Raw genomic sequence first — 13,068 nt, 5'->3', positions numbered from 1 at the left:
CAAACTTATGGCTATAAAAGGGGAAAGGGAAGAGGGACAGGGACAAATTCAGAGTATGGGATTAACAGAAATAAACTATCATACCTAAAATAGGTAAGTAACAAGGATTTACTCTATAGCATAGAGAATTATATTCAATATCTTGTAATAATATATAATGGAAAATAATCTGAAAAACACATATATACATAACACCTTATTGTATACCTGAAACTAACACAATATTGTAAATCAAATATACCTCAATTTAAAAAAGAAAGAAAATACACAGGGCTTTGTTCATTTGTGTAAAAGAAACACAAAAAAGATAAAGCATAAATTAAAGAGACTCCTTACCAAAAAGGGGTGGGTGGAAATGGGTAGAAAGAAGAGGACAAAAGTATCACGGTAGCAGTAGAAGAAGATAAAGCAATACTCTTCTGATAATATTTTTTTGTATAATTCTTAGAACCATAGTAATGTTTCACATACCTTCAACAGCCCTCTCCCCCTGAATAAATAAACAAAACCAAACAGGAAGGGGGAATCAAAAACTGAATTCAACACTACCAAAGGAATGTATTAATTACTACATAACAACTGAATAATAATTTCAGTGAAAGTGGAGGAAAAGAACTAACCTACCTAATTTTGGAAAAGAGTCTGTTGATAGGACACTGTAATGCTAAAGACAAATAGAACCGTACATAAATGCTGTAGTAATCTACTAGTAAATGTATTTCTCACAGGGATCTGGGTTAACAAATGTGAAACTTCTCTGTGTGTATAATAGGATAAAGGAAGGACAGGAGGGAGGGAGGAAGAGAGAGAGACAAAGCAAGAAAGAATTGGATTTTAACTCATAAAATAAATATCCATGAGTTCATATTGATATAAATAACTGAATAAATAAATGGCAGAAAATAGTTATTTTACAAAAAGAAATTTCAATGAATAAATGTAACAGGTAACAGCAAAGTATTGATTGAAAATCACCATTACATGAACACCACAGTAAGAACTGTTGCAGTCAAGTGGATAAAAGTTTGAGGAGAAACAGGACTTATGGAGTCATAAACTATCTTTTTTTTTAAGGTATATATTAATTACAGAGGGAAACTAGTAACTTTACAGTGGAGAAAACCAGATATCACATTAATATGACCAATAACATAAATGCACTGACATTAAGAATTCCTTAATACAACATCATTTCTGTGGTATTCTTATCAAAAATTGCATAATCTCTTTCTAACCATGAGAAAATACTACACAAATTCAAATGGAGGGACATTCTACAAAATAACTGATCAGTAATCTTCAAAAGTATCAAGCTTACAAAAGACAAAGACTGAAGATCTGTCACAGTAGATTAAGGGAGAAATAATCTAATTTAACTTATATGTAGAGTATATCATCAGAAACGCTGGGCTGGAAGAAGCACAAGCTGGAATCAAGATTGCCAGGAGAAATATCAATAACCTTAGATATGCAGATGATACCACCTTTATGGCAGAAAGTGAAGAGCTAAAGAGCCTCCTGATGAAAGTGAAGGAGGAGAGTGAAAAAGTTGGCTTAAAACTCAACATTCAGAAAACTACGATCATGGCATCCGGTCCCATCACTTCATTGCAAATAGATGGGGAAACAGTGGAAACAGTAGCTGACTTTATTTTTCTGGGCTCCAAAATGACTGCGATGGTGATTGCAGCCATGAAATTAAAAGACACTTACTCCTTGGAAGTATGACCAACGTAGACAACATATTAAAAAGCAGAGATATTACTTTGTCAACAAAGGTCTGTCTAGTCAAGGCTATGGTTTTTCCAGTAGTCACGTATGGATGTGAGAGATGAACTATAAAGAAAGCTGAGTGCTGAAGAGTTGATGCTTTTGAACTGTGGTGTTGGAGAAGACTCTTGAGAGTCCCTTGGACTGCAAGGAGATCCAACAAGTCCATCCTAAAGGAGATCAATCCTGGGTGTTCATTGGAAGGACTGATGTTGAAGCTGAAACTTCAATACTTTGGCCACCTGATGTGAAGAGCTTACTCATTGGAAAAGACCCCAATGCTGGGAAAGATTGAGGTCAGAAGGAGAAAGGGACAACAGAGGATGAGATGGTTGGATGGCATCACCGACCCAATGGACATGGGTTTGGGTAGACTCCGGCAGTTGGTAATAGACAGGGAGGCCTGGAGTGCTGCGGTTCATGAGGAGGAAAGAGTCAGACATGACTGAACAACTGAACTGAACTGAACAATCTAATGTAATGTAGGATCTGAGATAGGATCCTGAATCAAAGAAAAGACATTAGTGGAAAAACTGATGAAATGTGAATAAGGTCTGTAGCTAACAGTTTAACACCAATGTTAACTTCCTAATTATGACCATTGTATTATGCTGAAGAATTGATGCTTTTGAACTGTGGTGTTGGAGAAGACTCTTGAGAGTCCCTTGGACTGCAAGGAGATCCAACCAGTTCATTCTAAAGGAAATAAGTCCTGAATATTCACTGGAAGGACTGATGCTGAAGATAAAACTCCAATACTTTGGCCACCTGATGCAAAGACCCTGATGCTAGGAAAGATTGAAAGCAGGAGAGAAGGGGACGACACAGGATGAGATGGTTGGATGGCATCACCAACTCAATGGACCTGAGTTTGAGCAAGCTCCAGGAGTTGGTGATAGACAGGGAAGCCTGGCAAGCTGCAGTCCATGGCGTCACAAAGAGTCGGACATGACTGAGCAACTGAACTGAACTGATTATGGTTATAGAAGATAACATTTCAGAAAGCTGGATGGGAGGTATATGGGAACCCTTTTCATTATTTTTGCAACTTTTCTGCAAGTATATTAATAAAATTCAAAATAAATGTTTTTAAAAAGTAAACCCATATATGCTTAAGTTACTTACTATTAGTCAGATATTATGTGTAGCCAAAAGTAATCCTAATTGATTAATTTAGCTAAAAAATCATTCAAGAGAAAAAATACTTTGCTTTTTCAATACTGACAAGGGTTTTTCCCTTTGTGACATGAGGAAAAAGAATGTGAAACTTACCTAAAATTGCAGAGAGATTTGAAAACTCAGGTACATTCTCTATTGCTACTGCTTTACTTATGTCCAAAAGAGTAGAATTCTTACATGGCATGTTTTCTTCCAACATGGGACGCTCCCATTCTAAAAGAAGCAGGGAGAAATGGCACAAAATTTTGAACAGCACACAAGTGGCAGGTTACCTTTTTCTCCCCAACTTAGGTTCCTATCCCATACAAAGCTATGGTAATTGAAGAAAGTTTAGGTGAAGCATAAAAAAAAGCCTTGAGGACATCAGAATATTAAATAATCTTTGGGCTATTGCAATGCCCAAATACTCTTATTTCCTTTTCCCCACTTTTCCCATTATCCTCATATTATTATGTGGCATATTTAGTTAGGCCAGTATTCAATGCAAACATTATGATGATAAATTGTCATAAAAATGCTGTCTTTAACTCTTTTGGTATATATACAATGACCACCTCTCGTTTTCCCTGGAGCCAATCAAGTGTTGTTTGTTTAGATTTCTCTGTATTCTTCATCTATTTAATCCTAAACCCTACCAAACTGTATAAATCCATTCTATTTATTCCATTCTCTGATGTTCTAAAATTTCATATTGTTCTGTCTTGGTGTTTTTCATCTACGTGCTAGACACTGTACGGCTCTTTCAACCCAGAAATCATACTTCTTAGATCTAGAAACTGCTCTTGAGTTATATTTTTGCAATTTTCTTCCTCCTGTTTATTTCATTATCTTTTTCTGAGACTCCTATTATTTGATATAAGATTTCATATACTACTTCTCTAACTAATCTTTTTTCTCCTTTTTTTCCCTTCTGACTCCCCCCCCGCCCCGCCCTGGGAAATCTCAATTTATTTTCTATTCCTTCTATTGAGTTTTCCATTCTGCTATTGCATTTAATTTATTCTCTGAATATTCTCACTCCCTTTTTTTTTAAACAGCATCCTGTTCCTATTCAATGGATGTAATATACATATTTTTATCTCAAGGAAAACTTTTCCCTGCAGTATCTTTATTGTATTCCTATTTCTGTTTGGTTTCTTCTCTTATTTTTAATTTTACTGTGGTGGGAACACTTAACATGAGACCTACCCTCAAATTTGAGAGTACAATAGAGTACTGTTAACTATAGGCACAATGTTGTGCAACACATCTCTAGAACCTATTATTCATCTTGCATAACTAAAACTCTACCTGTTGATTAGCAACTCCCCACATCTCCTTCTCCCTGGGCCCTGGCAACCAATATTCTACTCTCAACTGCTATAAATCTAACTACTTTAGATATCTCATACCAGTGAAATCATACAGTATTTTTCTTCCTGTGACTGGCTTATTTCACTTGCCATAATGTCCTTGAAGTTCTTCTATAGTGTTGCATATAGCAGGATATACTTTTTAAAGGCTGAATAATATTCCATTGTATGCATATACCGTATTTTCTTTATCTATTTATCCATCAATAGTCACTGGGCTACTGTGAAAAGTCTGCAATGTACATGGGAGTTCAAATATCTCTTCTCGATCCTGTCAGTAATTATTTTGAATAAATACCCAGAAGTGGGATTGCTGGATCACATATGTTACTTATATTTTAAATTTTTTGAGTAACTGCCATACTCTTTCATTGCAGCTTCACTATTTTACATTCCTATCAACAGTGTAAAAAAGGAAATTCAATTTCTCTACATCATTGCCAACACTTACCTTTTAAAAAAATAATAACAACCATCCTAATAGTCGTGAGGTGGTATCTCACTGTGATCTTGATTTGCATTTCCCTGACGGTTAGTGAGTGATCTTTTCACATACCTGTTGGCCACGTGACTGTCTTCTCTGGGGGGAATATGTTTATTCAAGTTCTTTGTCATTTTTAAAAATCAAGGAATTTGGATTTTTTCCTATTGAATTGTGGGAGTTTCTGATATATTTTGGATATTAATCCCTTATCAGATATGCGGTTTCTAAATATTCTCCCTTTTTATAGGTTGTTTATAGGTTATTCACTTTGTTGTTTCTTGTGCTGTACAGAAGCTTTACAGTTTTATCTAGGCCTACTTGTCTAATTTTGTTTCTGTTGCCTGTGTTTTGGTGTCACATCCAAGAAATACCTGCCAAGACCAATTGTCATGAAGCTTTTCCCCTATGTTTCTCCTAGGAGTTTTATAGTTTCTGGTCTCACATATAAGTTCTTACTATATTTTGAGCTGACTTTTTTGTATAAGGTAAGGGTCCAATTTCATTCTTTTGTATATGGCTATCCAGTTTTGTCAGCATCATTTGTTGAAGAGACTATTTCTCCCACATTGTGTATTCTTGGCACTCTTGTTAAAGATCAAATGTCTTTATGGATTTAGTTCTGGGCCCTCTACTCTGTCCTACTGGTCTATATCTCTGCCTTTATTCCAGTACTATAATGTTATGTTTACTATAGCTTTGCAATATACTTGGAAATCAGTTAAGTGTTAATTTTCTGTCCAGATGTTCTATCCATTATTAAAAGTAGGAGTATTGAAGTCTCCTACTATGACTGTATGCCTATTCCTTCCCTCGGTTCTGCCAGTGTTTACCTTATATGTTACGTGCTTTGATGTTGAGTGGATATTTATTCATAACTGTTGAGTGTTTTTGATGAATTGATCCTTTCATAATTATGCAACATTCTTGCTTGTCTCTAATAAAAGCTTCTGACTTAGTCTATTTTTTATCTGATATAAGTATAGCCCCTTGTGCTCTCTTTTGGTCACAATTTACATGGAGTGCCTTTCCCCACCCATTTACTTTCAGTCTATGTGTGCCCTTAAATCTTAAGTGAGTCTTTTGTAGAGAGCATACAGGTGGATTATTTCTTCAACCCATTCAGCCACTCTTTGTCTTTTGATTGGGTTTAATTCATTTATATTTTTGATAGAGGAGGATTTACTATTACAATTTTGTTAACTGTTTTCTGTTTTATAGTTATTTTGCCCCTCTTCACTCTCTTGCTATGCTCCTCTGTCTTTCATTGATTCTTTTATATTGATATGCTTTGACTCCTTTCTATTTTTCTTTTATGTGTCTTCTATAGGTACTTTTTGTGTGTGGTTACCATGGGGCTTACATAAAACATAGTTTTAATAGTCTACTTTAAACTGATAACAATTTAACAAAAACTCTATGCTTTTACTTCACCCCTTAAACATGTTTTGCAGTACTGATGTTATAATTTACCACCTTTCATATGGTATATCCATTAACATATTTTTGTAATTATATTTAATATGTTTGCCTTTTAATTTTTATACTAGAATAAAGATTGATTTATATGTCACTGTTATAGTATCACTGCATTTGTCTATATACTTACCAATGAGTTTTATACTCTCATATGCTTTCATATAGCTGTTTAGAGTCCTTTGTTCCAACTTGAAGAACTCCCTTTAGCACTTCTTGTAAGGCAGGGCTAGTGATGATTACCTCCTTCAGCTTTTGTTTGTTTGGACTTATCTTCTCTTCATTTCTTAAGGACAGTTTTGCAGGTTTGGGTATTATTGGTTGGAAGCTTCTTTCTTTCAGCACTTTGTCTATTTACTTCCACTCTCTTCTAGCCTGCAAGGTTTCTGCTGAGAAGTCCATAAACAGTCTAATGAGGTCTCACTGTATATATCAAGTTGCTTTTTAAATTGCTGCTTTCAAAGTGCTTTTTCTTTGAATATGTGCCCCCATATAAATTTCTTTGGTTCATCTTATTTGAGGTTTGTTGGGGTTCCCCAGATTTAGGAAGTTTTCAGCAACCATTTCTGTGAAGAAACCTTCTGGCCCTTTCCCTCTCCGTCCCTCCCTCCCCACTTCCCTTTTCCCCTTATGACTCTCACAATGCATATACTGATCTGTTTTCTTGTGTTCTGTAAGTCTCAAACTTCTTCATTCTTTTATATTATTTTTCCTTTTAGCTCCTGTGACTGGATAATTTCAAATGACTTATTTTTGAATTTGCTGATTCTTCCGATTGATCTTTTACTGTTTTTTTTTTTCCTTAGTGCATTGTTTTTCCGAGCTCTAAAATTTCTTTCTGGTTCTTTCTAAAAAATCTCTTTCTTGAAATTCTCACTTTTTCCATACATTGTTCTCCTGAGTTCTTTATGAACATTTGTTGAACATCTTTATGACAATCATTTAAAATTCTCTGAAAGGTAGTTCATATATTTCCATTTAATTAGAGTCACTTTCTGGAGCTTTATCTTATTCTCATATTTTGGACCATGTTTCTCTGTCTCTTCTTTCTCTTTAATCATTTGTGTTGGTGTCTGCACATTAGATAAAACAGCCAGCTTTCCCAGTCTGTAAACAGATAGGCCTCATACAGGAGAAGACCTTCATCAATCTTTCCAACCAGGATCTTCTCAAACCTTCTTGCTAGTTCAAACCACAGTCTTTGTTTTCAGTGGCCACGAGGCATCTAGAATATAACAAGTCCTATCACTGCTCTAAGACAGATGAGACAAAAGCTAGTCCCTTGGGCAGCCCCAGAAATGTTGGAATGTTGAACACAGTCCAAATCTTCCCCTGCCCAAAGAGAAGCCGGGATCTAGTGAATGTTCTCATGCTAGGATAAACTGGTATCTTTGTTTCAGCACTCATCAGACTTCGAGAGTACGTCAGGTCCCACCAGCACTCTGAGGCAGACAAGTCAGTAGTCCATTCTTTGGTTATCCCCAAATAATTGAGAGCTTTTGGCACATGGTTCAGTCCTTTCCCTTCCTCCCTAGGGAAAATCTGGGAGCTGAAGGTTTCCTGCCAATTGTATGGTGCTGTATGGCGGATGTGAATTTGATGAAAGGCTGTCTTGAATTTTTCTACTTGCTTTGATGTGACTGGTTTCAAGCTTGCCTGGGGGTGCAGGAGTAACTCAACTAGTTTTGAGATTTCACACAAAGGGAAATCTCACAAAGGGAAATACACGGACACAAATTAGTCCATGTATCGTTGTTGAACTGGTATGTCCATGGGGTAAGGAAAGTCTACGGTTTACTACTCCAACACCTTACTGACTTACTACCATATTTTGCTGTTTTGACCTCTGCTTTATGTTAGAGAATTCATCAGAAGTCTTGTAGTCCTTGTCTTCTGCTCATATTTGAGAGGGGGTCCTAAATGGCTAAGTGGGATCTCTATGGCTTAGCTGGGGCTGGCCACATAGGCAACTTCACTGTAGGGTTCCTGTCAGTTTCACTGAAGCACTACTGAAATCAGTATCTTTTGATATTTTCTTTAGGGTTGCTCAGATTTCTCAGGAAAAAATCTTCCATTTTCCTGCCTGGAAGTTTCAATTCTGGATGCTAGCATCCTAGAAGCTGAATAGAGAAATGGACTATTGGGTTAGGATGAGACTAAGCATTTGGTGAGCAGTCCCACAATTTGGAATATACATTTGCATTTAACTACCCCTTTCTTCATTCACTGACTTCCCTGGTAGCTCAGACAGTAAAGCATCTGCGGGAGACCCGGGTTCAATCCCTGCGTTGGGAAGATCTCCTGGAGAAGGAAATGGCAACCCACTCCAGTATTCTTGCCTGAAGAATACCATGGATGGGGAAGCCTGGTAGGCTACAGTCCATGGGGTCGCAGAGTCGGATACAACTGAGCGACTTCACTTCACTTCACTTCACTTCACTTCTGCATTCACTACAGTATCTGAAGCAGTTGGCTTTTTCTATATAATAAATAACACCAAAATCTCAGTGGCATAAAATGAAAGCATTTCTTTCTTACACCTGTCTACTATTTGGCTCAAGCAGCTCTGCTTCAGGCTATAGGTTGGCTAATCAACTGGGGCAGCTCTCTGAAGTCTGCAGTCTGCCCAGGGCTATCCTGCTCCGTATCTCTTATTCTGGAGTTCAATAATAGAGGTAGAAGCTAATTAGGATGTGCATATGGTCCCTGACTCACAATGGTTCAGCTTAAGAGTTTTTTCCATCATAAGTGGAAGAAGATTTGTATTTTCCTCATGATAGCAAAAGGATAGGGGGACAAAACCAATTATGTATGCACATATCAAAAGTTTGCTTCTGTTTCACTTACTGATATCCATGTTGCCCAAAGTCATATGGCCAACCCCAGAGCCAAAGAGTGAGAAAGTAAACTTCACCCACCATGAGGCTATGACAAGGTAAATGACAACATTTCAAAATACCATGGTATCCCTGCTATTAACAGTGCTTAGTTCAGGGTCCCTCTGTTTCAAAACACCCCAAAGAATAAATTTCTAGGAAAGGAGAAAGAGAAGTCACCATAATTTTTGTATTTTGGATACAGCTTTTTACAAGTATTTTACAAGCCACATTGAAAGCTTTTCTGGGATACTATAGTATTGTACAAACTAGCTTGTTTCAGGGGTATTCCCATTGTTGATTCAGGATTCAGCTTTTTCAAGTCCACTTTATCAGACCATTTGCCCTCTAGCTTTCCAAACTTTATGCTTTATTCTTTCTCATTCTCTTTACTCTTATGTGTTTATGTCTTTTTTAAAAAAGTCATTTTCTGCCATTGCACAAAATTGTGGAGGAAGGCATATGTTCAATCTGCATCATTAACCAAAGGCTATTAATTATATATATGGCAAACATAAATAACTGATAATTTGTAGAAAAAATTCAAGCAGGGAGATGGTCCAGTCAACCTCTGATTTACTGAAAAGTAAGAGAAGCATAGGAAATAAAAGATAACCCATAGTTCAAGGGAACAAATATACATATGTTATGTATAAAGCTGCTCAATATTAATAACTGGATATGTATTACATGTAAATGCTAATCTCTTCATCTTTTCCTGATCTGGGGGGTTTTATCTATAGTCCTATGTGACTGAGTGTGGAACACAATGGATACTGGGCAGAGAGGTTTTGGTGAGGAAGATAAGCATACCTTCTCAAAAGCAACATTATTCATTGCAGCATTTGTAGACAAAGGAGTAGTTTCGATGGAGGAGCAACTTAAGGTTGAAATTTTCTCACCTAAATAATCTGATCCTCTGAAGAGCTCAGGTGATGGGAAGCTACTTAAATTCTCTTCAGAACTCTTGTATTCTGTAGAAGAGTCTGTAAATGAATAACTTAGAAGAGAGCCAGAAATATCGTGCTGCAAACTTGGTCCTATAGAATAAACAAGCAAAAAGGGTAAAATGTTTCAACAGTAAACAGATTCAAAATCCTAAGAACTTAAACTTGTAGAAATATACATGCATTTGTATACTATTAATGTAAAATTACACATAAAACTGAAACGGCATGCGATTGTATACAATCTTAAATTGTATGTGAATTTCAGTCTTAGAAAAGAAGTCTATTTTTGATATGAAGAAAATGCAATATAAACCCCTTCCATTGTTTTTCAAAGTTTTATAAATTTATTCCTTCCCTACTTTGGTTCAGTTATCATTCTTGACTCAAAAATACAAATTTTATCAAGTATACCTTAATAATAAATATAAATAAATAAAATGTACATCTAATTTTTCAAGTCCAAGTTTTACATATAAGTAACCCATTAACTGTAAGCTGACTAGCTGAGAAGAAGAAAAGATGATTCTAGTTATTCCACTTAAAAAACAATGAGCATAAACATAGATTCAAGGGAACATAGATCAAAGGAACTGAATAGAGTCCAGAAATAGACTTACATGGATAAGAGTAATTTATTTTTGACCAAGATGCAAAGGCAATTCAATGGAGAAGGGATATTCTTTCAAACAAATTATGTTGGAACAACTGTATATCCACATGCAAAAGCAAAACCAAATAAAATAACTTGCACTCATATCTTCCATCATACAAAAAATTAACAATAAATGCATCATGATTCTAAATGCAAATCTTAAAACTACAAAACTTCTACAAAAAATAGAGGATAAAATCTTCATGACACTGAGTTAGGTAACAATTTCTTTAATGTAAAATTAAAGAATGATTCATAAAACAAAAGTAGTGATAAACTGGGTTTCATCAAAGTTTAAACCTTCTATTTCAAAGAGACAAGCCACAGAGTAAGAGAAAACATTTGTAAATGGACTGGAATCCAAAATATAAAGAACACTGAAAATTCAATAATAAGAAAACAAACATCTCAATAGGAAATTGGGGGAAATATATGAACAGAAAATCTCTCTAATTCAGAAGTCTTAAAGTCATCCCTGTGAGAGTAGACTAGAATGAAAATCTTTCCAATAAATGACAGGGATAGAACTTAGTATTTACTTGAAGAACCAGAAGGTCGAGTAAGAAAAGAGAAAATATACTCTACTATAGACAGTCAGCATTTATGAAACATTCCTAACATGATAAAACAGAGGTCAACACTAACAGAAACTGGTGGAGTGCAGCATAACGGGTGAAAGGAGAGCATCACTCTTAAAACCCATTATCTTCTGCCCTGGAGTTGACTTATATCTATCTCTGCTCATTCATTACCTGCCCGAGACTACTAACTCTTTATCCTTCCCACTTTGATCTCACCACATCTTTTTCTTTTGCTCCAACCCTCTCTTTAATGTTGACAACTGTTCCCAATGTGCCCACCTCCTCCAGCCACCAGTGCACCACTTAAATTGACTGACTCAAGCTACCATCCTTCTTCCCCGCTTCAGATGTCAGAGTCAGGCTATTCCTCTGAGTATGTTTCTCTTCCCATACTTGAGCTGTCCCAGAGTGTCCTTCCCTGTCCTTGCTACTTTTCTCACCGTCTTCATCCTTCTCATTCTCGGTTGCTGCATCTCTCGTGCCTTCTACCTCTCAAAATTCTATGAATACCACTCTCAGGAGAGAAAACCCTTCCACCAAACTCCAGAACTCAAACTGGGCTCAGAAACTAGGAAAGCTCTGTACTCACCCCCTGGGTAACTTGGCAGAGAAAAGAATAAACAAATGTTCCTGACTATAATAATAGAAGGCTGCTCCTGGTGTCACAAGTAAGAAATGTAAATGCATTTTAAAATTACATTTATATCAAATTATACTATACATTTTAAAAAGTCAGTTCTACAAGCTTTTATCAAAAACTACCACCTCTTAAAGGAATTAAAAATAATTGCAACCTCTTGTCTCATAACTCCCATCATAAGGAGACAACTGTTTTCAACCCCATTAACTCTATTGTTTTTATATGTTTATATTTATAAATTAAATGTATTCAATGATTCTGTTATTATAATTGCTAAAATATGTTTACAGCTGAACCATGTACTATGAGCTCTATTATTTATGTTACATTTTTGCTATAAGTTCTTATTTTTCCTTTGAGTTATTGATTACCTAATTTTCAATCAGTTTTCTAAGTACCTATTTCAAATCAACTTTTTGCAAAAGTATAAATTTCCTTTTAAATGCCAGGTTATCTATCAGTTCTTTTTTTCCCTTCCTTTCTTCTTCCCTTCCTCTTTCTCCTCCTTTTTCTTTCCTTCCTTTTTTTCTTTTTTTAAAGTACTGCTACTGGAGATCTCAACACACTTGCTCAAATTGGGATTGATGGTCTGCTAGAAGTGCTGCACAGGTGTCTTCCTGGGATTTCCCTTTACCATGATCTGAAGAAATTCCTTTACATATTTCATGACTTCTTCCTTATTGATTTCCTTTCTTGTTTTATTGGAATATCTTCTTCACTTCCTGACAAAAGGTGCATACAAGACCTGTTTGAAAATTTCTTTATACTATCTTCCTATCTGAGTGGTTGTTTAGCTGAGTACAGAATTCTAGGCAGTATATTAAAAAGACTGATGCAGTCTTTGGTGTTTGACAGATTTAAACCTCACTGTTCCAAGTTCCCCTTCTGTTCCATATCTGTACTAGTTGATGAGCCCTGGTGCTCCATATTCTGGCAACAATGGCAAGTTAAAGCCTCATCCCAGCCCCACTCTAACCACCTAAACATCCCAACCCAGTCTCCTTTCCCTGCTCTCTCAAGCCATTTTCAGTCCTGTTCAGGAAGAGAGTCTCCTCTCTAGGTGGCCTCATTATATCAGTAATAAACTTTTTCACACCCTCTTGGTATGTGA

At 36.1% G+C, this 13,068-nt stretch overlaps 1 protein-coding gene across 1 annotated transcript in view; it reads right to left on the bottom strand.

Moving 5' to 3' along the window:
* Positions 1-13,068, bottom strand: part of MEIKIN (meiotic kinetochore factor) — a 140,354-nt gene that overhangs the window by 108,577 nt on the left and 18,709 nt on the right. The window contains exons 5-6 of the mRNA XM_052643481.1: positions 10,037-10,174; positions 3,043-3,162 (exon numbers count right to left, since the gene is read on the bottom strand). Coding sequence (XP_052499441.1) covers positions 3,043-3,162; positions 10,037-10,174 — 258 coding nt within the window. The remainder of the gene's footprint in view (positions 1-3,042; positions 3,163-10,036; positions 10,175-13,068) is intronic.

Source organism: Budorcas taxicolor, chromosome 7 (genome assembly GCF_023091745.1).
Source record: "Budorcas taxicolor isolate Tak-1 chromosome 7, Takin1.1, whole genome shotgun sequence".
Lineage (NCBI taxonomy): Eukaryota > Metazoa > Chordata > Mammalia > Artiodactyla > Bovidae > Budorcas > Budorcas taxicolor.
The sequence above is the reverse complement of the archived record's forward strand: the minus strand, read 5'-3'. Positions and strand labels throughout refer to the sequence as shown.